At 37.5% G+C, this 23836-nt stretch overlaps 1 protein-coding gene across 1 annotated transcript in view; it reads right to left on the bottom strand.

Annotated features, from left to right (window-relative positions):
- The window catches only part of TENM3 (teneurin transmembrane protein 3), a 430454-nt gene that overhangs the window by 111564 nt on the left and 295054 nt on the right, over positions 1-23836 (bottom strand). Inside the window, exons 5-6 of the mRNA XM_029226434.1 lie at positions 19538-19660; positions 3753-3967 (exon numbers count right to left, since the gene is read on the bottom strand). Coding sequence (XP_029082267.1) covers positions 3753-3967; positions 19538-19660 — 338 coding nt within the window. The remainder of the gene's footprint in view (positions 1-3752; positions 3968-19537; positions 19661-23836) is intronic.

The raw sequence follows: 23836 nt of genomic DNA, 5'->3' as shown, positions 1-23836 counted from the left end.
AAACAGGAAAAAAATGGAATGTGACTGGTAATAGTGGGGTAAAATTTTGTAGCCAGAGATAATTCAGTGAATTTGGAAGACACTGTAAAGACTTTCCAACACAGTTTTAATAAACTTGTTAGACAATAGTTTCTTAAATAGTGTCTATAGACTCTAACCCAGTTTCATTTTATTCCTGAGGTATGTATTTATGGTGAAAAGTACACTACAGCACTATAAATATAAATCATTAACGCTAAAGCACTACACATGTGAATCATCGATATTCTACTTCCTGACAGATTGCTTAAATGGAATTTCATCAGACATCTTTCCTAAGGAAAGGTTATTTATACTGAATCCCTTAATACAATCAAATTGAAAAAAAATCAGTTGTTGGGATTCTAAGAATCACAGTTAAATACGTTGCCACTGTACACAGACCTCTTACTGTTACTATTGGACAGAATTTAGAATATGTAATTCAGCTTCCGACACACTAAATTTTAAATTTAAATATAAAAGCTTTTTTTTGTTATTGTTTGGTGTAGTCAAACTGCATTATAACATCATTCAGCTGTGAGAAATATAAAAAAAAGCCACAACGTAATTAGCATTCAAACACTTTTTCATTTACAGCTTATGAGGATGAAAATAATGACTGGTATGGATATCTGAACTGCAAAATTTCACTGGGATTCTGTTCCGAAATTATCAGAGGAAATTAATTCAGCACATTTGAAAGGTGCCTCTGCCTCAAATAAGCCATTCATTTTCTCATCAGATTTAAATACTTGCATTAGCATGGCAAAAAGACAAGAAAAAGTTTCTTCTTATGGTCCCATTGCACATAAACACTTTTTTCTCCTAACAAGCCCTATTAATTGTCACCTTTATCATAGGGATCATTGTTTCTCATCACAGTGTGAACAATAAAGTGAGGCTGGGCGGGGAGTAGCTGACGGTTGTTGAGTATCTACCCAGTCTGAGGCCCTTCGGGGGGCATTTCACACACAACTTCAGGAGGGCACTCAAATACCTAAAGACACGTCCCCTATCTAACACTGAAGCTATCTCCACGAAAAGGAAACAAACTATGTGGGGTAGAAATTTAATAACCTTTGTTCTCAGGGTGTAAATTAATCACTTATGGGCAAATCCGAGAGTTTTGCTCTCTAATACCTATTCATAAGATTCCTCTGGATTTTTCTGCGCAGCAAGTCTTAGAATCTTATGCTATTTTTAGGACAAAATTCAGTCTCACCACTTTGGAGGAGCAATCATGAGACAAAGCTTATACCTGATAAAGGTATCTTGGTGGTTCGTTTCTGAACAGATTTTCCAATTCTTAACTCATTTCAGTTATCAAAATGATGAGAACGCAGAATCTATGGATACCTAACTGTGCTCTTAAATCAACTCTTTGGTGGTGGTAGATTCTTGCTGTAAATCATTGACATAGAGGAGGGAGTGATTTTAAAGATCACCTGATGCAGCTCCTTCATTTTACAGATAGACACTGAGGCACAAGGAAGTTAGACTTGTGCAAGGTCACAAGGTCATAAAGTGGCAGGGGTGTGTGCTCAAGAACCCAGGTTTCCGACTCCCATTCTAAAATAGCCTTCATGCAGATGCACTTAAAGGATACAGTACAGTATTAACTGTAAAGCGTTAACTTGCTTCCTTAGGCTTCTAACTGTCCAGGAGAATGAATTGAGCATCAGGGAGAAGAAAGTCAGTCGATTCCTTGGTAACCATCATATGGACAGTTTTACAAAGGGTCACAAAGACTTTCAAAACTCAAGTGATTATTCTGTATGGTTGGCCAATTTTAATTATTTCAGGTTGATTTATTTAACGTTCCCCAGAAACAGAGAAATGTTCAATTTGGGCTGTTTTACAGCATATTTCATGTTTAAACACTGAACTCAGAAACAGCTGTCTGCTCTGCTGATCCTGAATAAACTGCAGGAAGGAACTCTAATAACTGTGGAGCTTAAGAAAATGCATAACCTACTTAAACACATATATTGTGGGAGAAAAGAAAAGTGGATATCACGTATATTGTGTTTAAATACCAGAAGAATTATAAGAAAACCTGAAACTACACCTTTTATTCCCTAGTCTTATATGGTATATATAACCTCCAATAAGTCAACCCTAAATCTTTAAATAAACCTTAAGTGCCCAATGCATTAGAGAATGTTTTCTGAAATTAATTTTTGGAATTTTTAGGTTACAAGCTCGCTATTGTACTTAGTTTAGAGGTATGTTTCTTGAGTTATACAAAAATAATTTAATCATGTATGTGATTCCAGTGGAAAAAAATTTTTTTTTTCCCTATTTCACTGGACTACTGCTCTACTAAATGCAGTCTATCTGCTATAACTGAAGTCAGAGAGGGCCACTTCCACTTAAGAAAATCCGGTTATTACATCTTAGTCAGTGTCACCTATAACATTAACTAGAGTCAAATGCAACTGTAATCTAAAATTTAAAATTGGACCCCAGTACACAATAAGAGGAATTTGACATGTAAACATTAAAGGACTTACTTTAACAATGTAGATATGAAAAACGTTAAATCAGAAAAATGAATACACCAAAGCATGACATTCAAAAAATTTACAGCTGTATAATTTATGTATGCATATGAAACTTTCCCTGATCCATGACATTAGAGAGCGCGTTCAAATTTTCTTACTCATCTTTTTTTTAAAGATATTATTTTTATTAGTATAGGGATCAATTTTTCTTTATAATTTATATTCCGAGGTTATAGAAAAAGCATTTCTCACAAAATTACATAATATAAAGCATACAGGAAAATCCTCTGGTCCTCATTTGATAAATCCAATTAAAATCGGCATGAAATTCTATGAGTAAATAAACTGATTTTCAAGCATAACTTTAAGCTTATCTAATTGTCAATTTTAATTAACCATCTATTACATTTTTTGGAATTCCTGTTTTGGGGAAAAGTCCGGGCTCCAGTTTTGTGGTAGGTAATTTAAGTAATTTCTCTTAGACATAATGGGACCTCTTTAAACCACAATTTCCAATTTATACACCGTGAGCCAATATTAGACTATGAAAAATCTGTGGGATTATCGGTCTGTGACAGTTGTGAGGTGATTTTCATGAAAGCAAATTGACTTTAAAGTTCTTTGAATCTACGATATAGGGGCATTTGAATTGTTTTGTGATCATCCTTGGTGACCTATGAAAGCTCTTTTATCTCTGTATTTCAGTGTTCATCATATGTAGACTAGGAATCATGGCTTGAGTTGATAAAGTTTATATCATGATATTTCTGTTTATGTTCCCATAATTTCTTTACAAAGAGTAAATCTGACATAAAGTAAAAGGTATATATTTTCAACAGAATGAATACATGTTTGAGATGAAAATGTCATGCATCTATTACATGAAGGGAGTATGATCTCTGGAAATGATCATAGAATCTTTCTAAAACACTTGGAAAATCTATGGTGTTTTACTACGTACTCAGATGATGTTCAATATTCATCAGGTTACTCACAAATTCTGTACATTTTAATCAATCAATAATGATTAAAGCAAGTCAGGAAGAAAATGCTGTTCTTCCTACTAATTCAAAAATCTCAAGATAAGTGTCACCTATATTCAAAATTCTTTTCACTGTAAAAGATCAACACAAAAGTGGTCAAACAGTTAAACAGCTGAACTTAAGAAACAGAATGACTTTAAAAATGTAAACTAGCAGTTTTCATTTTATTGGTAACAGAGCCTACCTGAGTATGGGAAGGTGGTAAGCCTTTTCGGCCATATACTCCAATCAGTGCATCTTTCTGAAGAGAGATATTGAATTTAAGAAACTGTGGCTGATCAATAAAGAGCTGTGATCTCCAGAAGATCCCAGGAGGAACCTCTTGAATTGCTCTTCGGCCAATATCAAGTTCTCCGGAATCTATGGTGTTATTTTCTTGTGTAAATCCACCCAATTTTCCTGAATGTAAGAGATCCATTGAAAAAGAACAAAAAATTAAAAAGAAACAAAGCCAAAAAACAGAACAGCTTTCTGACTTTCAAAAAATTCTTTTTATTTAAATGCTCAAAATTTCATTTTCTTCTGATAAATGAAATGCTCTTATTTATTTCTAATTTTCCCTTTAAAAGGTTTTTCTTTGTTAGATATTGTTCAACCAACTCTGACTGAGCACATCCTTTAAGATATTTAAGTCAACATCCCTTTACTTCCTCCCAAGTTATGCCTATTACTGCAACTGTTTTCACACCTACAGTATTTCTTGATCGCTTGAAACGTAATTATCTTACAAATTACATGTGTTGTTATTTCTTGGGAGAGATTAATCTAAGTCTGGTATTTACCAGTCATTCTAAACATACCATAACCCTGCAAAGTGTAAATTAATGGATTGGAAATTGCAGAATGGATTATGGAGATTTCCAAATCAATCCTTAAGCAAACAACAAAAACAGTCAATGGCAGACTCATGTAGTTCCCTCCAAACTATATAGTAGAATGAATGAAAATTCAGATGCCTGAAGGGTGGTTGACAGGGGGCAGGGGGCACGTTATGAGGGGAAGGGAAGGAGGAGGGTAAGTTTAAATTCTCACGAAGTTTTTAATGTAGGCTGCCACAACTTCTCTTCCTTCTGATCTTTGCCTCAACGTCACCTTCAGCCTTCCACGCACGTGTGTTAGCCCTCTCACTGACTTTCAACGTGTTGAGAACAAAGAGTCTCCACTCCCTGAATCTCTGACCCCTCTTAGAGACCATCTCCTTCCCAGTTTTAGGAAACAGATCCAAGAATCCTCTTTTTTGGTATGTCTCCGCCTCCTTCCCTCTTCATTAGGGTTCTTCCTCATTCTGAGGGGGTTAGTGATAGAGAAGGTTTTACAATTTGCCTTAAATGGACACAAAACCACACTGTCTCTTATTCCATGGAAAGCGTCCATGAACGCAAAGGAAGAGAATGGAAGTGGGCAGATTATCCTCTATCAAGTCAATCTTTTTGAAAGTCACAACGTTGACAGTATTGAATTTGTCTTTTTAAGAACACTGATCTGAATATTAATTCAGATATTACATAATGTTATAAAATATCGATTATACAACACCGGATAAGTTGTGAATTCAAAATTTAGATGACTTCATTTCAAGTTGGAGAGTTGTGAACTATTTTATTTTAATGACAGAGGAGAGTCTTCTATCTATGAAGAATTATTAATTTAACACTGAGTTCATTTTTGAGTGTTTACTAGGGACACAGAATTGTGGGTATCAAGAAGAAATATAAATTAGAGAATAGAATCTTAGAGATTAGTCTGGCTTTGATGGCTTCTGCCATCAAGCAACTAGTTACCTGGTTGGGAAGACAACACCTAAAAACTAATAAATTAAATGACCATCTAAAGCAACACATGGTTAAAGGTCAGAGCAAAGTGATATCACTGAAGGCTGGAGGTGGAAAGATTTCACAGAAGGGGTAAGTTCTGAGCTAAACTTTGTAGGACAAGGAGGCTAAGGTTTCTGAGTTGGGGTGAATATCATAACTAAAAACATGGCAATGGAACTGAACACGTGTTAGGGTGATGGTGAGCAGAGACATCCATCTGGCTAGAAAAGAAGTTAAGAAATGCAAGAGTCAGATAAACGTAGGTTTGAATCCCAACTCTGCCAATAATTAGCAGTGTGACCTGAAGGTATATACTAAAGCTCTGATTCTAAACCTCACCTGTAAAATGGGGCTAGTAATAATGCAATCACAGGACTGCTATAAGGATTACATGAGGTATTCTATATAAAGCACTTGGCTCTCAGTAGGTATTAAATGAATGGAAGACATTAATGGGTTTGTCATGGAAGTAATGAAAGATAAGATTGGAAAAGGAAAAATGATATCAGATGGTGGAGGCCCCTGAATACCAGGTTAAAGAATTTGGTCTTTATAATTCATGTTCCTTTAAAAAAAAATTTTTTTGTGTGTGTGGGTTATTTTCTTTTTTTACATCTTTATTGGAGTATAATTTTTTACAATGGTGTGTTAGTTTCTGCTTTATAACAAAGTGAATCAGTTATACATATACATATGTTCCCATATCTCTTCCCTCTTGCGTCTCCCTCCCTTCCAGCCTCCCTATCCCACCCCTCCAGGTGGTCACAAAGCACAGAGCTGATCTCCCTGTGCTATGTGGCTGCTTCCCACTAGCTTTTTTGTATTTTCAACTCTGTCAAAGAGCATTATTCCACCCCTTTTCTTGAAGGTAGGTATATATGTATATACATAAATATATATAGGCATTGTGTTACTATGCATATAATTTATGGCATGTTTTAAAAATAGGTACCTGAAATAGATTTAACATGGGTTAATTATACTTCAATGCTACAAAGGCACTTATCTGTTAATATGTTTTTTTGTGTGTGTGTGTGTGTGCATGCGCGTGCGTGTCATCAGGAGAAACAATTCAAGATTAGTAAGAGGGCTTCCCTGGTGGTGCAGTGGTTAAGAATCCGCCTGTCAATGCAGGGGACACTGGTTCAAGCCCTGGTCCGGGAAGATCCCACATGCCGTGGAGCAACTAAGCCCGTGCGCCACAACTACTGAGCCCATATGCTGCAACTACTGAAGCCTGCGCGCCTAGAGCCCGTGCTCCGCAACAAGAGGAGCCACCGCAATGAGAAGCCTGCGCACCACAACGAAGAGTAGCCCCCACTCGCCGCAACTAGAGAAAGCCCACGCGCAGCAACGAAGACAACACAGCCAGAAAAAAAAAAAGATTAGTAAGGAACAGATGTTTATGGTAGATATCCAGGTTATGGCCATTAGGGTCTAGAGTAATTCACAACAAATCACATTTATGGATAGGTGTGAAGTTTGAGGGAGAGTGTGTTATTAGTAAGTGTTGGGATTCTTTTCTATCTGGACTACTGCATCCTACAATGACATATGACCATCAGGTGCAAAGGACAGCTACACCTAAACAGAGACCCATTAAAGGTTCTGATCGGGCAAAAGGTGACACGAAATCACTGTCTCAAGGACATTAAAGTGCAGTAGTGTGGGAAGCCCAGAAGTGGAGAGATGAGTTAGGATACAGTTGCAACAACCTAGGTAGGAGGCAGGAGGGGGCTGTAAAAGAAAGCTTAAGAAAAAGTCATTATTTACAGTTTCACTTCCTTTCTTTTTTCCTGATGTCTATAATCACGGCAGTTAACAGTCCTTTACCTACCAGGTCTATCTTTGTTGAACTAATTTACTAATATAAAATGTTCTTGAAAATAAAAGTTCAAAATTGGGTTACAGTAATCACTGTAATTTTTCAGGTATCAACTCACAGACTATAAATCATGCATCATTCATTAAAATTTAAAATATGTATCTTATGATATTAATAAATATTCATTTTAGCAAAATTAGAATATATAAATAAAAAGATAAAAAATATAACCCCACACCCAGAGATTACTTTTGCTTGCTATCTAAGCAAATATCTTTCTTTATTCACAGGAATTTTAAAATAACTGAGATCAAGTTCTACTTTTCATTTTGGAAGCTTTTGCACAAGAACCTAAATTTCTCATAAATTAGATTTTACGAAGAAGATTAAGGAGGGGGGAAAAGAGAAATGGAATTAACCTTTAGTGAGAACCTACAACATGCCAGGTAGTTTCACCTGTACTACCTGTTTTAAATTTCAAAACAACTCTATGAGGTCGATATTATTTTGAGATGAGGAAATTAAGGCTCAAAGAAGTAAATTACATGCCTAAAGTGACGGCTGAGTCAAGATGCAAATCGGGGTCTGCACAATTCCAGAACTATGTGTTTTATAGAGTCATCCGTATAATCTTTGCTTTTTATTAAAAAATATTTATTTCAAATTACTGGGTTTTAAGTTTGTCTATTCCATATAAAATCAGGTATGTTAGCTCGCTGAAAGATACCAGAGAATCTGCTTAGCTTTCAATTTTAGGACGTAATTTATTAGGAAGTAATGGGCAGTTTTGTGTGCCACGGATACTATAACAAAATATTCTGTGTGTTATAATTTACTATAAATTCCCAATAAGTTTTTGTCTTTTGGTTGATTTCCACATGGTGCTATTTAAAACATATCCAATGGAGTAGTAGTCTTTTTTCCCACTAACATGTTAGTAAACATGAGATCATTCATATTTGGACTCATTATGTTCACACATTTCTAAGGCTATTATTATTATTATTATTTTTTTGCGGTACGCGGGCCTCTCACTGTTGTGGCCTCTCCCATTGCGGAGCACAGGCTCCGGACGCGCAGGCTCAGCGGCCATGGCTCACGGGCCCAGCCGCTCCGCGGCATGTGGGATCTTCCCGGACCAGGGCACGAACCCGTGTCTCCCGCATCGGCAGGCGGACTCTCAACCACTGCGCCACCAGGGAAGCCCTCTAAGGCTATTATTATACTTTACTGTTATTAACAAGTTTATTGTTATTTTCTGAAGCTTATGTGGCTGAATCTACTCTCTGGTCTTCACCCTATCTCCTGCTGGTACAAGTGGTTTAGTAGTTTTAACAGCGCACACATGCTTTGAGAGCCGGTAAGCATTAAGTGGTACTAATCCTGGAGCTGTTTTTCCAAAACACCATCTTTGCCCAAGAGCGTTAGCTTTGGAAATAGTAATCAAGTTCTGACTTCTAGGCTTTCAGGTTTTGCTTTGTTGCTTCTCCGTATTCTATTTTGAGGTGTTAAAATCTTTCTCACTGAAAAGATATGTGTACCCACTGATGGGTCAATAAGTGTATCTACTTATCCAATTAGTCCCATAGCTAATTTAACAGGTGGCTCTTTTTCAGAGAGAAGGTTCTTTCATTTGTAAGACAAAATAACCAAGACTGAGTGGATGTGCTTGAATGGGGCAGCAGTAGCTACGATCATAGTTTTCTTGTGTACCTGTAATGAAAAAGCTTCACAGAATCTCAGAGTTCAAGTGTCCTTGGAGGTCATTTAGTCAAGGAGTCTTCAAACAAGAGTAGTCATACCCCTAGGGAACCTGAGGACTTTCCAATGAGGAAAGAGGGGTAGAGTATTTTATGGGAATTAACTTCTAGAACCTCAACAACTTCCATATGTAGACTTCTTTACAACAGACAGGCACACCTCTCACACACCCAGAATCTTTCTTTCATACATTGTCTTAGAACATAAAGTTTCCAGTGTGTCAAACAGGCAAAACTGAAAGTATTTTTTGTTGATAAACCTCCTTTGGTCAAGACACCATAAACCCACGGTAGGGCTTTAGTGTTTTTCCTGTCTTACACGTATTTCTATCAAAGGCAAAGTGCGGTGAAGTTGAGAAATGGAGTAGTTAAGACTGTTGGCACGTTTTAATATCCGATATATCAAAAGGGAGGGAGAACCTTATTGTTTCATGCCCCCATCACCCACCCAAACATTGTCCATGAATGCTTTTCATTTGCAGAAGAGTTTCATGATTGCAAAGAGAACATCAATAAAGTAAGAAATGTTAAAGGCAATGATGCCTTACTTAATCCAATGGTCAAACTCCTGGCAAGGATTTGGTCTTTGTTCATCTCTCTACTGCCTGCCTAGCATAGGAATTCGGAGCTGAGACAGTTGTGACAAAACGCGTATTAATTTATTTGAACTGAAAAAACAAGTCATACTTTTTTCTGACAGAAAATGTTTGATTTTAATGGGAACTAGCTCTGCCAGTAAATTATATAGTGGGTATTCCTCATAAATTAGTGAGCTAACTAAATAGAGATATTGAAAGTATATAATATGATAAAAGCATTCCAGAGAGATTACACCTAAGGTAAATGAAAATGAACAACAGTTCCATTTTCCAGTCCATTCTGCATGTATTAGATAAAGTGCCACGAAGTAAAAGAATAAGAGGTATAGTTGGCAGTATGTATTTTGCTAAGCCTTGGTGAAGCCTTTTCTGGTATTCTCCACGGAAATTGAGAAATCGTATTGATTCGAAAACTGCATAACGAATCTTTTTGAAAGCAGGTAGTTGCTAATTCTTTGCTTTCAATAAAACTGAAGAAGAAATGTGATGAAGTTGACAGCTTGCAGACCACTAAATATACTTTTTGGAAATAGATCACAATGTGGTCTAATAAGGATTTCAAATCATTGAACGGCATCCTTCCAAAAAAATTCTTCCATTCCCTTCTGCTTATCTTGTAGCAAGATTTCTTATGTTTATACTTATAACAAAGGATAAGAGGAACAGAATTGATACTGAACCTTGCTTTGCTCTTGTAATAAGTAATATTCATCAGTGAATACATAAACTATTTGAAAAAGTCCCCATTCATCTCATTCAGAGGTATTTTTAATACATTTTCACTTTTTACATTTAATAATTATCAAAATGCTCAACATATTTATATCATAATCAGGTTGATTTCATCCGAATATGTACAACTAATAACTGTAAACAAAATTCAGTACAGAATAAAATGGATTTTAAAAAACACTTAAGAGTATTATGGTTGCATACAGCAGGTTCTTATTAGTAATCCCTTTTATACATATTAGTGTATATATGCCAATCCCAGTCTCCCAATTCATCCCATCACCACCACCCCTGCCACTTTCCCCTCTTGGTGTCCATACGTTTGTTCTCTACATCTGTGTTAAAATTCAATATAAATTTGTACACATATTTTGTTTTAGAGGCACAAGAACAAAGTAGTTTGAAGATCACTGATCTATTCTAGCCTTTCCTATGAAATGTGAATCTTATTTTTAAGTGCCTATCAATGTCTTTTGCTTCAAATTATTACACTATTTAGAATGGATTTATTTTGAATTAAAGTCTCAGAATGTGTCTTTTCTAAAGGGTAGATGCTGACCTGACCCTGTCATTATAATCAGTGATATAGAGATATAAGGACATCACAGATTTTCCTCCGCTTAAATCCACAGAACTGCCAGCTAATATCAGTACAACATTCCTGCTAAAAAGTCTCTATTTGAATGTCAGGAGACTAGAGTTTTGTGAAGGGGCTTTTGTCTTTTTAAATTCTGCATTGTTGCTTTTCAAGTCATGGCCCTCCTCTAATTTGGCCAAGTCAAGTGTGGTCATTCCTGTTAGCGTTTTCAAACGCTCTTTATTGACTGTAAACAAACCTGGAAGTCGGCGAGCTATTCACACCATTTGATAAACTTGTAAATACTTGGACAACCTCTTCCTCTGAAGCTCATCAGTCCTCCTAGATAAAAGCCTGGAAACAGATGTCTTTCATCATGTCCTGAATTCCAGAAAACTTTGGCTTCAGAGGAAATAAAAGAAGGGCCAGTTTTAGTGCTCTCCAGCCCCCCTTACTGAGATCACTCCATCCTTAAGCCCCCAGAGTCTGAACCTGGGAATGATCATAGGAAACACTAAGGTTGTCTGTAGGTTTTACTAAGAGAAAAAGGAGGAAAGATGGAGGAAAAAATAGACAGGGCAACAGAGTGCCCTGTAGTTATTCTAAACTCAAAGCATGTGGGTTAGGAATCAAACCAATTAAAGCCTTCACAGTAAGAGTGAGATGTACCACATCTTCAAACACAATAAAGTATCATCTTGAAGATTTTCTTTTCAGCTTGTCCTGTTGTGCCTCAGTGTGGGAGCCACTAGCCGTCTTTTCACCTACTAACTGTGATTTTTCCTTTCATCAGTTAAGCATGTGTTACAACAGTCTTAATGTCTTAAAATACAGTTGTCAGAGGTGAAAACATAAAGAGACTGAGTACCACAAAGTTATTGTTATTCCTCTCCTTCTTATGTGATACCCAGTTTATAGAAAAACACATCAGTAAAGTGGCATTTTTCAGATAATGCCTTAAAAAAAGAACTCTGTACTCTGAGATATTTTATGAATAAGAGTTTACCAGCCCTAGATTTTATAAGGACAAAACAGAGTAGTATTTAAAATCATACCGGTAATTAGGAGGTTTGGTATGTTTGAATATTATTTTGTGATATCAGAAAACAACCCGAAGTTAAAAAATACTGCATTTTTTGGTCATAGATATCACGAATTTGCTGCCCGCACATCATGTGAGTAAACCAGCCTATAATGATTAAAATGGAAAGGCAGAAAATAAATCCAACTGTGAAAGTCCAACTCAACTGCTGAGGAAGGTAAATGATAATATCATTTTAAGTCCCACAGCGGCACTAATAATTAAGACGTCAGGAAGCAAGGTTGGGCCATTTATAGACAATCAATAGCCCACCCTCCAATTCGATGACCTAACCTTGGATTCATACCCTGACTTTGAGAGCTCTGAGAGAACATATCTTTTTATAAACAACCACATGCCATAACTTAACATTGTGGATACAGAGTGTTACATCAGAAGCTAAGTGAATTAAAACACTACCTTGCAAACATAGTTTAATGGACAAAATCAATATAGCACCTAATTAAGGAACTATTATACAACGCAACAACATAAATACTATATACAATATTGAATAAAACTCAATGCTCTTGCAGCCCCGTTAGCTCTATTTCTTCAATTCACAGGCAATCTTTAACTTGCTATAAAATCTAATTATCTGAAAATGGCTAGTATTTGAGAAAAGTCATACATGCTGAATAACAATGAAAAACTAAAAAGCAATTTGAATTATTTAAAGAGGATGAATCACGTATATGTAGTTTTTCAATCTGTACTCATACAAAAGGAGGTTTTTTGTTGTTGAGATTTAATTGACGTACAACATTATATTAGTTTCAGACGTACAACATGACTCGTTATTTGTATATATTGTGAAATGATCACCACGATAACTCTACCATACATAGTTACCATTTTTTTCATGTGCGATGAGAACTTTCAAGATCTACTCTCTCACAGCTTTCAAATATATGATAAGTTTTGTTAACTATGGTCACCATGCTGTACATTATATCCCATGATTTATTTATTTTAAAACTGGAAGTTTTCTTTCTTTCTTTTTTTTTTGATTGGAGAAGTCATTTGCTAGAGTTACACTAACCAGAATTTATGGCCTGCATACTTTGTCTTACATTATCCCAAATTATCCTATGCTGAATTTCAGCATTTGTCTTATTGCTTCTTTCCAATAAAGCTAGTGTGAAATGTCCTGCCATGGTACCCTCTACTTTTCCTTATTGTGCATTTTCTAATTCATTGCAATTGCTTGCTTGAATCCTGTCTTGCCTAGTAATTCACACACTCTGGGAACAACAAATGTGACTGTCTTTTTTTCTCACTGCTATGTTCTCAGAACCATGCTCTGTGCATGACACATAATATTATATGCTCAATAAATAAATGCAGAATGAATGAATACTATGCATTCAAAGGAGGATTAAGGAATAGATTTCTTCATAAAATCGAAATAATTAAAAATATAAATAACTAATGATAGGTATTTCTAACTTTGCTTTAGAGGATATTTTGATGCCGATTTAAGGAGCTACATTCTTAAGAATTTTGCTACGAATACAAGTACGTAATCTTCAATTGCAGAAAAAAGAGTGAAGTAATAGTTACTGACATGTATAACCTACCTGTCATGTTCCAATCACTGCTTGGCCCCCTACATGCATTAAATGGTTTTAACCTCACTACTACCCTATGAAGAAACAGGAGGTTAAAGAAGGTAATTTGCTTAAAGCCACCCAGCAAGCGCACAGCTTTAATCCTTAATCACTCTGCTGTACCAACATCTGCTCTGTGTACAGTTAATGCAAGGCACTGTGTCGGGCCCTTTATGTACTTTATAGCATTTAGTCATCCTATTTTCATTCACTCATTGGACAATACTTATTGAGCATCCATTACATGCCTATAACTGTGCTGACAGCTTTGAACAGAGAGGTGGAAAAACAGTGTGCCTTACACTCTAGCAAAGAAGACACATATTAAATAGTAATGGTTGTAACCACTAACATTTTTCAAGCATTTACTATGTACTGTACACCATTTTAAGTATTTACATTGACTATTCAAGACCATTCTAATTGATGAGAAAGCTGAAGCACAAAGATGGTTTACAGTAACTTGTCCCAAGTATCAAAGGCATTAATAATGGTCAGAACTATCGTAGGATGTGAAACCAGGTGGTTTGGCTCAAGACCCTATAGCCTTTAACTCTCCGCTCTATTGTTTCTATGCTATAGTATGGTGTGACAAACAGCCAGATTGTGGAGAACCTGTTAAGTCATCTAAAGGCGTTTGACCAGAATCTAGATCACTGAAGGGCGTCAAGTAGGGTACTGATATTTCAAATCTGTATCTGAAGAACAGATGAGCAAGTCTAGAGATATACATCCCAGATAGAAGGTGGCTTCTATAATCCAGGTGAGAGTTGATGGGATCCAGGAGATATTTTGGAGTTAGAATTGACAGGACTTGATGAATGATTGCACAGGGGAGGTGAGAGAGCGGGAGAGGTCAGGCATGACCCCTAAGCTTCTGGCCCAGGTAACTAGGTGAATGATGATGCCATTTCCTGATATAGAAAGAGAGGCAAATTTGGAAAGAAAGATGATGGGCTAGTTGTGTTTTCCAAAGATGGCCACAACATCTCCCATCCCACATGTCCTTATGCAATGTGTCCCTACCATTTCCCCAGTCAAGAGTGGGGTTTAATTCTCCATCTCATGAATCTGGGCTGATCTTACTGACTTTCTTGACCAAGCAGATATGATGGAAGTGACATCTCGGAGTGTCCAATGCTCTAGGTCATAAGAAGCCTTCTAACTTCTGTCTGGGTCTCTTGGAATGCTCCCTCTGGGGACACTCCTCTTCAGAACTTGTGCTCTGAGAAGCCCAAGCCAAGCGGAAGGCCATGTTTAGACGTTCCAGTCGACAGACAGCATCAACTGCTAGCCCTGTGAGTGGACTACCTTGAATTTCAGTTTAGTGGAGTTTTCAAACAGACCAAGCAACATCTGAAAGCAATTTCATGAGTGACCCAAGCAAAAAACCAAAAATTACCCAGTTAATCCACAGAACCATGAGAGATGATAACAAACTGTTCTTTGAAGCCACTGGACTTTGATGTGGCTTGTTAGGCAGTAACAGATAACCAAATTCGTTGTTGGGTTCGGTTTTAGACATATGGAGTTTGAGAGGCCTGGAAGACACCCAAGTGGGGATTTGCTAAAGATACTTGGATAGATTTTTCATAGTTGATGTCTGGAGCTCCAAGACAGAGAGATCCAGGCTGCACTTATTGATTTGGGAGCACAAAGAATGTGACATAACACATAGCACATGGAACGTAAATGAAGTCGGGAGAATGGATCTGAGGACCCAGAGAGATTATATTCTGAGTGACGGCAATGTTTGGGGATCGGGCAGAGGAAGATGAGTCAACTAAACAAACTGAGAAATCACTGCCAAAAGATCAGGAAGAAAGTGGAAACGGTATCACAGAAGCTAAGGAAAAGGATATTTCAATTAGGAGTGATAGGTTACCTACTGAATGCTACCAAGAGCTCAAATGTGATAAAGATCGTAGAGTATCAACTGATGCTATTGGCAGGACAACCGATAAGTCGGGAAGACATCCGTGTCTGTGAGTGATGGTGGCAGAGGACTGTCATGAGGAAGGAGCCTGAAGAAGCCACACTGTCACAGGAGTAAGTGGAAGGTGAAGACATGACTTCACGGCGAATGTACACACCGTGTTCCAGAAGGGCTGGCTACACGGGGAGAAGAGAAGGATGGGGTAGGGCAGGGGTAGGAGGCAGACTCAAGGGTTCTTTTTTTTAAGACTTGAGAGACTTGGGAATGTTCAAATGTTGATTGGAAGGTGCCAGCCAGGTGAGAGAGGAAATTCTGAAGTACAGAATGGGATCAAGAACGCTCTTGGAAAGATTAGGAAGAAAAGGATGGAAAGACAGATCGAGATGCACATAGGAATGAGCTGTGTTTACAGGAAATCAAGGTCTCTGTCTTTTTGCTGACTACAACACAAGGTCATCTGCTGGGAGCTGAGGGATTGAAGCTCCGAGGATAGTAGGAGAGTTGGAAACAACCGTTGAGACGTGTGGGGAGAGAGCTTGCAAGGGAAACACAGGAGGGCTGCCAGACTGTTGAAGCTGATCAGCGAAGAGACAGGCATTACTCCCTCTTTACGTGGAGGAAATTGAGGCTCAGAGAGGTTGAGTAACTTGCTCAAGGTTACAGAGTAAACAGATGAAAGAGCTAGGATTTGAATACAGGGCTGCGCGATGCTCTCCAGCACATTAGGCTAAGTGAATTCCTCGATCCAGCGGAATAATTTTAGTTTCTGGAAAGAGACTGGTGTTTGAACTAAAAAACTTCATCCTTGCCTCTTTATTCACGTTGCCCACTTCCATCAGTTTTGCCTGAGACCTCACACTTGACATCTCATCTCTAAAATCTGTAGTCAAAGAACGTCTTAGGAATAATCAGGAAAGAATCATGGCGTGTAATAGAAATTCTTCTTTTAAATACTAAATACCATTTAGAAGCTTTGGTTCAGTATTCACTTAAAAGCGAGCAGGGAGTTTAGCACCATGATTGTTAGCACCATGACTGTTCCTTAGAATTGTATTTATAAAATAAGAATAAAACAGGACTGCATAAAGAAGAGCATTGCGTCTAGAAGCCACAAAGTAATTTCCCCATCATGCTTAGCACGGTTAATTTTCCCAGTGAGCTTCATTCAGAATTGCAAGAATTTCTTAAGGGTTATAATCTCCTAGAGTTTCTAGAGATGATGTGATCTGGTTCTCTGCACAGTTTATAAAACTGAAGTAGTAGATGATGGCGCACGGTCTCTGCCGGTTCATCAGGGATGCTTAAAAGCAGTGTTTGTAAGGTACCTCCCTTCTTGCAAATACAGTCCCCTCCTGCCCGCTGCACTCCGGTATTTAAATAAGTATTTAAGAGATACATACCCAGAACCTTTACCTGGAAAAACGAAAATAAGAATTCCTTACCAATTTAGGGTTTTTCGGGCTACTGGAAAAATAATAAAGATAACAAGTGAGACTATTATTTAGGTCACACTTTGGACAAACTCTGAGCCCCGAGATAGCCTTCTTTCCATAAAGAGAAATTCCTACGAATGCCCCTGTCCGGTTGGCAGGCTGCAGGATCCATTCTCCAGTATATCTAACTCATTCTGGGGCATCTGTCATCTCCTCCTTATGTGGGAGGCTAGGAAGATGGTCCTTCATTTACACGCATACAGTAAGTCCCCTACATATGAACCTTCATGTTGAGCACTTTCAAAGATGCGGATGTGCATCTGGTTCCAGCAAGGAACCAGCACCTGTGCCATCAGTGTCAGGCGTGAGTGACACTGCAGCTCGCCCTCTGTCCCCTACCGCTGACCATCCCTCAGCTCTACCATCTCCCACCTCCTCTCCCTCCTCCAGGCAGTAACTCTTCTCGCCTGTTCACTGGATGCCAGCCCCTGTGTGCCAGCTGTTGTACTGGACTACTGTACTTTCCAAGGCACTGTCCTGTAAGATGAAAAATGTGTTATTTTTTGCGTTTGTTTTTTATGTATTATTTGTGTGAAAAGTATTATGAACCTATTACAGTACGGTACTATGTAGCCGACTGTGTAAGTCGGGTACCTAGGCTAACTTTGTTAGACTTACGAACAAATTGGAGTTACGAACGCGCTCTTGGAACGGAGCTCGTTTGTATGTAGGGGACTCAGTTGCTCCAGTTGCTCCACTGGCACCTGTCAACTGCGCCCCATGCGTTCTGTGATCCCATGGGAACTTCAGTCCCTCTTAGGGAAGTGGACTTTCAGAGCTGTGTTTTTGAAACTGTGGCCCACAATCCTTTGTAAATTGCAAAATTATCTGAGTGAGTTTCAACTAGCATTTGTGATAAGTGGGAAATTCAGTAAAATAGAATAGAAAATCCCAAGAACCAGCACCGAGGCTGTGGGAGGGTCTCTGAAGCCACAGCTTTCTCAATATCACACATTTCAAGGACTGTGACACTCATTAGCCACACTCTATTTTCATTCTGATCGTAATAAAAGGCTAGGATGTTGTAAAATAAACGAAACGTCTACAATAAGCATTTTTCTCTTCAGTCTGTAAAAGAGTTCCCTACATGTGTGGTTAAGAAGTGCCGTCTGACCATTTTCATGGGAACAATCCACTTTAAAAGACAGTCTAAATTGCAATCTCTATAAATCAAAAATAAATACTCTTAATTTCTGTGTAGTTATGGATCTGTTCATGTGTGTGTTATCAGTGCATAAAAAATTAAACAGTTGTTTAAAGTAATTATATTTCACTTAATTGAAATTTCCCACCAACAGTTTTAATTAGGTAAGCTTTTCTTCGCTCCTCTCTAATCCACTGTGCACTGGCTGCCACCGTCACTGTCATCAGCCAGCAGACTATAGTGTTTTGGAACGTGTAGCACTTTGTATCTAAAGACTCCGTACAAGGGTGGGGTAGCGGTATTTATTATTACTATGAAAATCTAATGTCTTATAAAACCTCTCAGCCTCCCCAAGAAGGAAGAGGAGTGTCATAAAGTATTATTGTTAAAATAAAACAGAAGCTGGGAAAGCAAAGAACAAAAAAAAAATGGTAAAAGCATTAGTCACAGCCAATGGGTACATGTAACATAGCAGCATATATATAAATACAAATAAATATATTACAGCTTCTTTCTAGTCTCGCAAAGAAACTAGCCATGTGAGGATGAACATAAGAGATGCCAAAGCAGAACAAAAGTACCAGATAAGAAGAAACGAAGAGGAAGAAGAGCCAGGGCAATGCTTAAAGGCAAAGGATGTATTTCTCACGTGACAGAAAAGGTGTCTTGATCTGGTTGCTTTGAGACATAAAGTATTATGACATTTTGCAAAAAATCAGAGGATGCCAAATGCCAAGACATACATACAAGCACACACACATATATAAAAATAATAGATATAAATATGCTTACATATGTACATATTTTTCTGAAAAAATGAAATACAGCATTCTCTAACCGCTTAAATTCCATTTTTAAACTCAGGGCCAGTTGATTTGAAAGTCTGTTAGTTCAAAGTGTAAACTTTTGAAGGTTTAAAGAAAGGGCAAGCAGAGGAAAAGTCAATAAATGAGAATCCTTTCATGTGTTTTGTATGTAAAAGCTTTTAAAACAAAATGAAGATAGTATTCCAACTCCACATACTAGCTGAACAAGGAAAGCTCAATATACCCGAGGTAATATGAGATGATACACGGAATTATAATCTATTTACAGACTAAAAATAAAACAAAATGCACACTCGCAGGAAGGAAAGGCAGAAAAGCCTAGCCATCGACTCAGAAGGCAGAGCACTGTATTATTCCTATAATAAAAATGTGAGTTTCCAATCCTTCAAGTAAGTGAAAAGTCACTCATTAAAAGATAACATTTGTAATTCCGAAACCTTTTCCTTCTCCCATATAAAGATGAATGTTACATGGGTAAAAATAAATTTATTTTATTTATAATGTTAAAAGAGATGAAATGTGAAAAGAGATGTTAAAAGAAAAACACAGGGCACATAATTCTTTCTCTTACCATTGTCACCAGAAGGTAACGATACAGTGTTCGTTGGCATGGTATCAGAATTCACTTTTCCATTCTCAAATGTGTCATTTTCAGTCTGCTGTAACTGCCAGTTGAGGCCAAAGAGATGCATTGCTGGGGGTAAAAAAATGCAAGTTGTTTAAAGGTCTGCTGCTTCTAGCTACAATATCGCATGGTATATATGTTTGTAACAAGAGTCACACGTAAAGTTATAATTTCCACGTTCTGAAATACCAAAGACGATTGCATAATAGAAATTAGAAAACAAACAGCTCCTCAGTGCAACATGGCAGCACTTTGAGAAAGATTTGATATTACTCAGTTAACTGGTACCGGGAAATTCTTAGGAGCGTATCATTATTTGTTCTGCTTTGTTCCAGTTCTACTGTGCACCATCATTTAAGTAAGCGGTAGTATGCTCTCTAGCAGTACTTGCCAAACTTACATGACCACAGGCCACTTGCACATGTACAACACTTTGTTGCAATATCTATAGGTTCTCAAGAGATATGATGCTATTCTCTTGGATTAAGGTAACAACTGGTCCCACAGACGAATCTGGTGCATGAAATGTTCAGAATGGATTCAGATGCACAAAATACAATAATATTCGAATGTTCTAAATTTAAGATAAGTAATCTTCGAATTTATGACTTACAATTCAGCAAGAGCACAGATCAAGCAACATGCATATGTATCAGGTGATTTCATACAGAGTTTCTGATGTGGGTTTGATAATCTTATAAACTGATACAAAATTTGTAAATGTGTTTACTAATTTTCTTGATGTAAAATACTTAGAAAATAGGTAACTAGACCATATAATTATAAAGAGAAATGTAATATAATTTATCATTTTATATATTATTTATTAAAAATATTTAGAATAATAATCACTGTCGTATTAACCATTAACATTTAACATTCATTTGTGCTCTATAGCATATAGTTTAGGAATTAATCCCTAAGGAAGGCCAAGTATCCATGGGGAAACCCAGTGACTGTCATATTACTATGTCACGAAGGAGAATTTTTCAACATTATTTGACAGTATATATTCATTATACATGTTGGAATTTACCAGAGAGGTGGAGAAAGACATGTTTAAAAAGTATTGTTAGAGACAGTATGATAACAATCACTGTAAAAAGCCCTTATTAAATATCCAATACATAGTAACAAAACTAAATTAGTACAGTGTAAAGAGGACAGGCTTTAGATGTAGTTAGATTTGGGTTCAACCTCAATCTAGGATTTAACCTTAGACAAATGATGTAATTTTTTTTAATAATTTTTTTTTTTTTTAGTTTTTTCTTTTATCTGAAAATATCTTTATTTCACTTTCATTCTTCACAGATGTTTTCACTAGTGTAGAATTCCGGATTGGCTTTTGTCTTCTTTGAGCACTTTTTTTTTTTTCCTTGGCTGCGTTGGGTCTTTGTTGCTGCGCGTGGGTTTTCTCTAGTTGTGGCGAGCGGGGGCTTCTCTTCATTGCGGTGTGCGGGCTTCTCATTGCGGTGGCTTCTCTTGTTGCGGAGCACGGGCTCTAGGTGCGCGGGCTTCAGTAGTTGCAGCACATGGGCCCAGTAGTTGTGGCGCACGGGCTTAGTTGCTCCGCGGCATGTGGGAACTTCCCGGACCAGAGATCGAACCCATCTCCCCTGCACTGGCAGGCGGATTCTTAACCACTGCACCACCAGGGAAGTCCCAAATGATGTAATATTGTTAAACATTAGGTTTACTTACAAAACGAGGCTGGATAAAACTATCTTATTTAATTGATGTAAACTTTCTGGACAGCATACGTTAAGGCACCTAGCAGGACAGTCCGTAGTATATAGGTCTTTTATTTATTTGTTCTCTACTCCAGGTTACTGAACCATTTGCAGTCACCTGACCAGACCACAGAACCTCTCAATAAATAGTCCTCTCTGTCTGCAATGCTCTCCACCCACTGCAAAATACCTCTTCTCCCCTCAGATGGTCGGTATCAACTTCTTGGGAAAGCACTCCGTGACTGGGTGAAGCATCTCTCCCAATATTGTGTATCTCATTTGCCTTATACAGTATCTGCTACCGAGTAGATCTCGATAAGTATCTGTCAAAGAAACAGACTGTATTTTCTAAGGTTTTAAAATGTCACACAATACTGTTGTGGATAAAAGTATAGTAATTTAAGGAAAAATTAATAAATATAAAATATTTAAATATAAAACAAATACATAAATGCCTAAAAATGGAATGTTATATTATTAATAATGAATTAATGACTAGTCAGTGTTATGCTCTATGAAAAGTAGTTTTGTGAAAAGTCCACTAGCATTATATAAAATTGATTGACATTTTTAAAAGAGTGAACAGCTTGGTGACATTCTATTACCAGTGTCACATTCTTCTGTTAACAATACCTGATATAAAATCATCCTATAGTAAGAAACATACTAAACATAGATAGGAACATAGCTGTATCCACTCTGTACAATTTGTAGCAAACGTATATACTCATAACTCCCTGCTTAAATTACAGTTTTCCAGCAATTCCCTTTAAAGACCGATTTTTTTCAAGGATTAAGATATAGGTTATAGAATTCTCCAATATACAAACTGTCAACTTGTAAAGAGGCATAACTTATGTCATTTTGCATTAAATTATGTAGTGTTTGAGTGGCAAAATGTCAGAAGCTTTCTAAAAATTTATCGCTTCACACAGTTTTCAAGGTTTCAGATAATTCAGCAATTTCTGAGTAAAATAATGGGTGCTAGGTCCACATACAATAAAAGTTTTGATGGGCATACTCTGGCATAGCAATGATAAATATTCCAAAAGGGTCAAAGTTTCTACACAAAATAACATATCATCATTGTGAGCTTTTATGTAGCACAGAACGTCTTCCTGGATGATAGATTTGCTCATATTATTGGTTTTAATAGACTGTGAAGAGGAGAGACAGTCCATGGGGTCAGGCACAGGCGTCAAATGTTAAAATGTTATGTTTGTGTCTGGAGAACTATTTTACTTTTTGTCAGATGGGCAACAGCTTTATTATGTATTTTTTATTACAGAAAATCTCAATAAAATGGGATTTTGGTTCTACTTAAGATGTCGTATAATGAGAGCCGTACCAAAAAATATTATATCTTGTTAAACACTGTTTTGAAATATGTACTTTGAAAGTGTTGGTGTTTGGTGTTGAGTGAAGCTCTTGACACTTGTTATGTGTAACTTAAGATTTTTATGTAAATACAGGGTGAGATTGACTCCAAAGCTAATGAGAGACAGACAGAGAGAGACAGGGACAAACACAGAGAGAGACAGAGAGAGAGAGAGAGAGAGAGAGAGAGGGTGGGGGGGAGGCAGCAAACTCAAAGTCAGAGTGCTACAGAAATTCCTGAACGCTGCTATAATAAAACTACATGAGCTCTCTTGGCAGACAAATAAAGGGAGATTTAGAGAAGTAAAATAACATCTGTAAATAAAGAAGGATGATCCCAATTCTTTAATGCCCAGGCTGGAAAGCAGATTTGAACCCATGAGAAGGCATTGCTGCCACTCTTCATGACGGTACAATGGATCCTTGGTTTGCGCAGGACCTGATGGAGGGTGTGGCAAGAGTGCCAAGGAGAGGCGGGGAGCTCTGTGCTCTGCTGAGCCCTGGACCCCTCTGGGCAATGGCTTAGGTGAGAAGGTTCAGGCTGGCAGCCACACCAGGCATTCTCTCAGCCACAGACAGGGTCCTTTGTATTAGAGCACTGGGATGCAATATTTTTAAAAAATAAAATATCCATTGAACACAACCTACGTGTCAAGTGCTGTGCTTCTCTTTCACCCGGTATCTCATTTAAGCTTCACAAAGACTCCGTTGAATAGTTACTTTTTTTTTTTCATTTTAAATCTGCAAAAACTGAGACTTTTTGAGAGTTTAGGGTTCCAAGCAAGTAAGCAGTGGACCGTGACCTTAAACCCAGACCTTCTGGTAATAAAGGGAATACATAGCACGATACACCTCTCTATCCTACCAGAGGGCAGTGGAGTGTGAAAATCCACACAGGAAGGAGTCGAATGTAACTTCTGTGGGGGTCAAAGGCTAGAGATATGCTTCTCTACCACATCTAGGAAACCAAAGGCAGAGAGAGACAGTATTTGGAGTTGAGGGCAGGAAAGATATTAATCAGTAACACTTGTGCATTCCAATCACCATTCTTCTATACAATACTTTTCCACATAGCATATTGTCTTAAAAGAAAACTTCTACAGTAATATAATGATGATGATTCAATTAATAACAGGCT

This window comes from Monodon monoceros, unplaced genomic scaffold, assembly GCF_005190385.1.
Source record: "Monodon monoceros isolate NGI ecotype Baffin Bay Population unplaced genomic scaffold, NGI_Narwhal_1 Super_Scaffold_17, whole genome shotgun sequence".
Classification (NCBI taxonomy): domain Eukaryota; kingdom Metazoa; phylum Chordata; class Mammalia; order Artiodactyla; family Monodontidae; genus Monodon; species Monodon monoceros.
The sequence above is the reverse complement of the archived record's forward strand: the minus strand, read 5'-3'. Positions and strand labels throughout refer to the sequence as shown.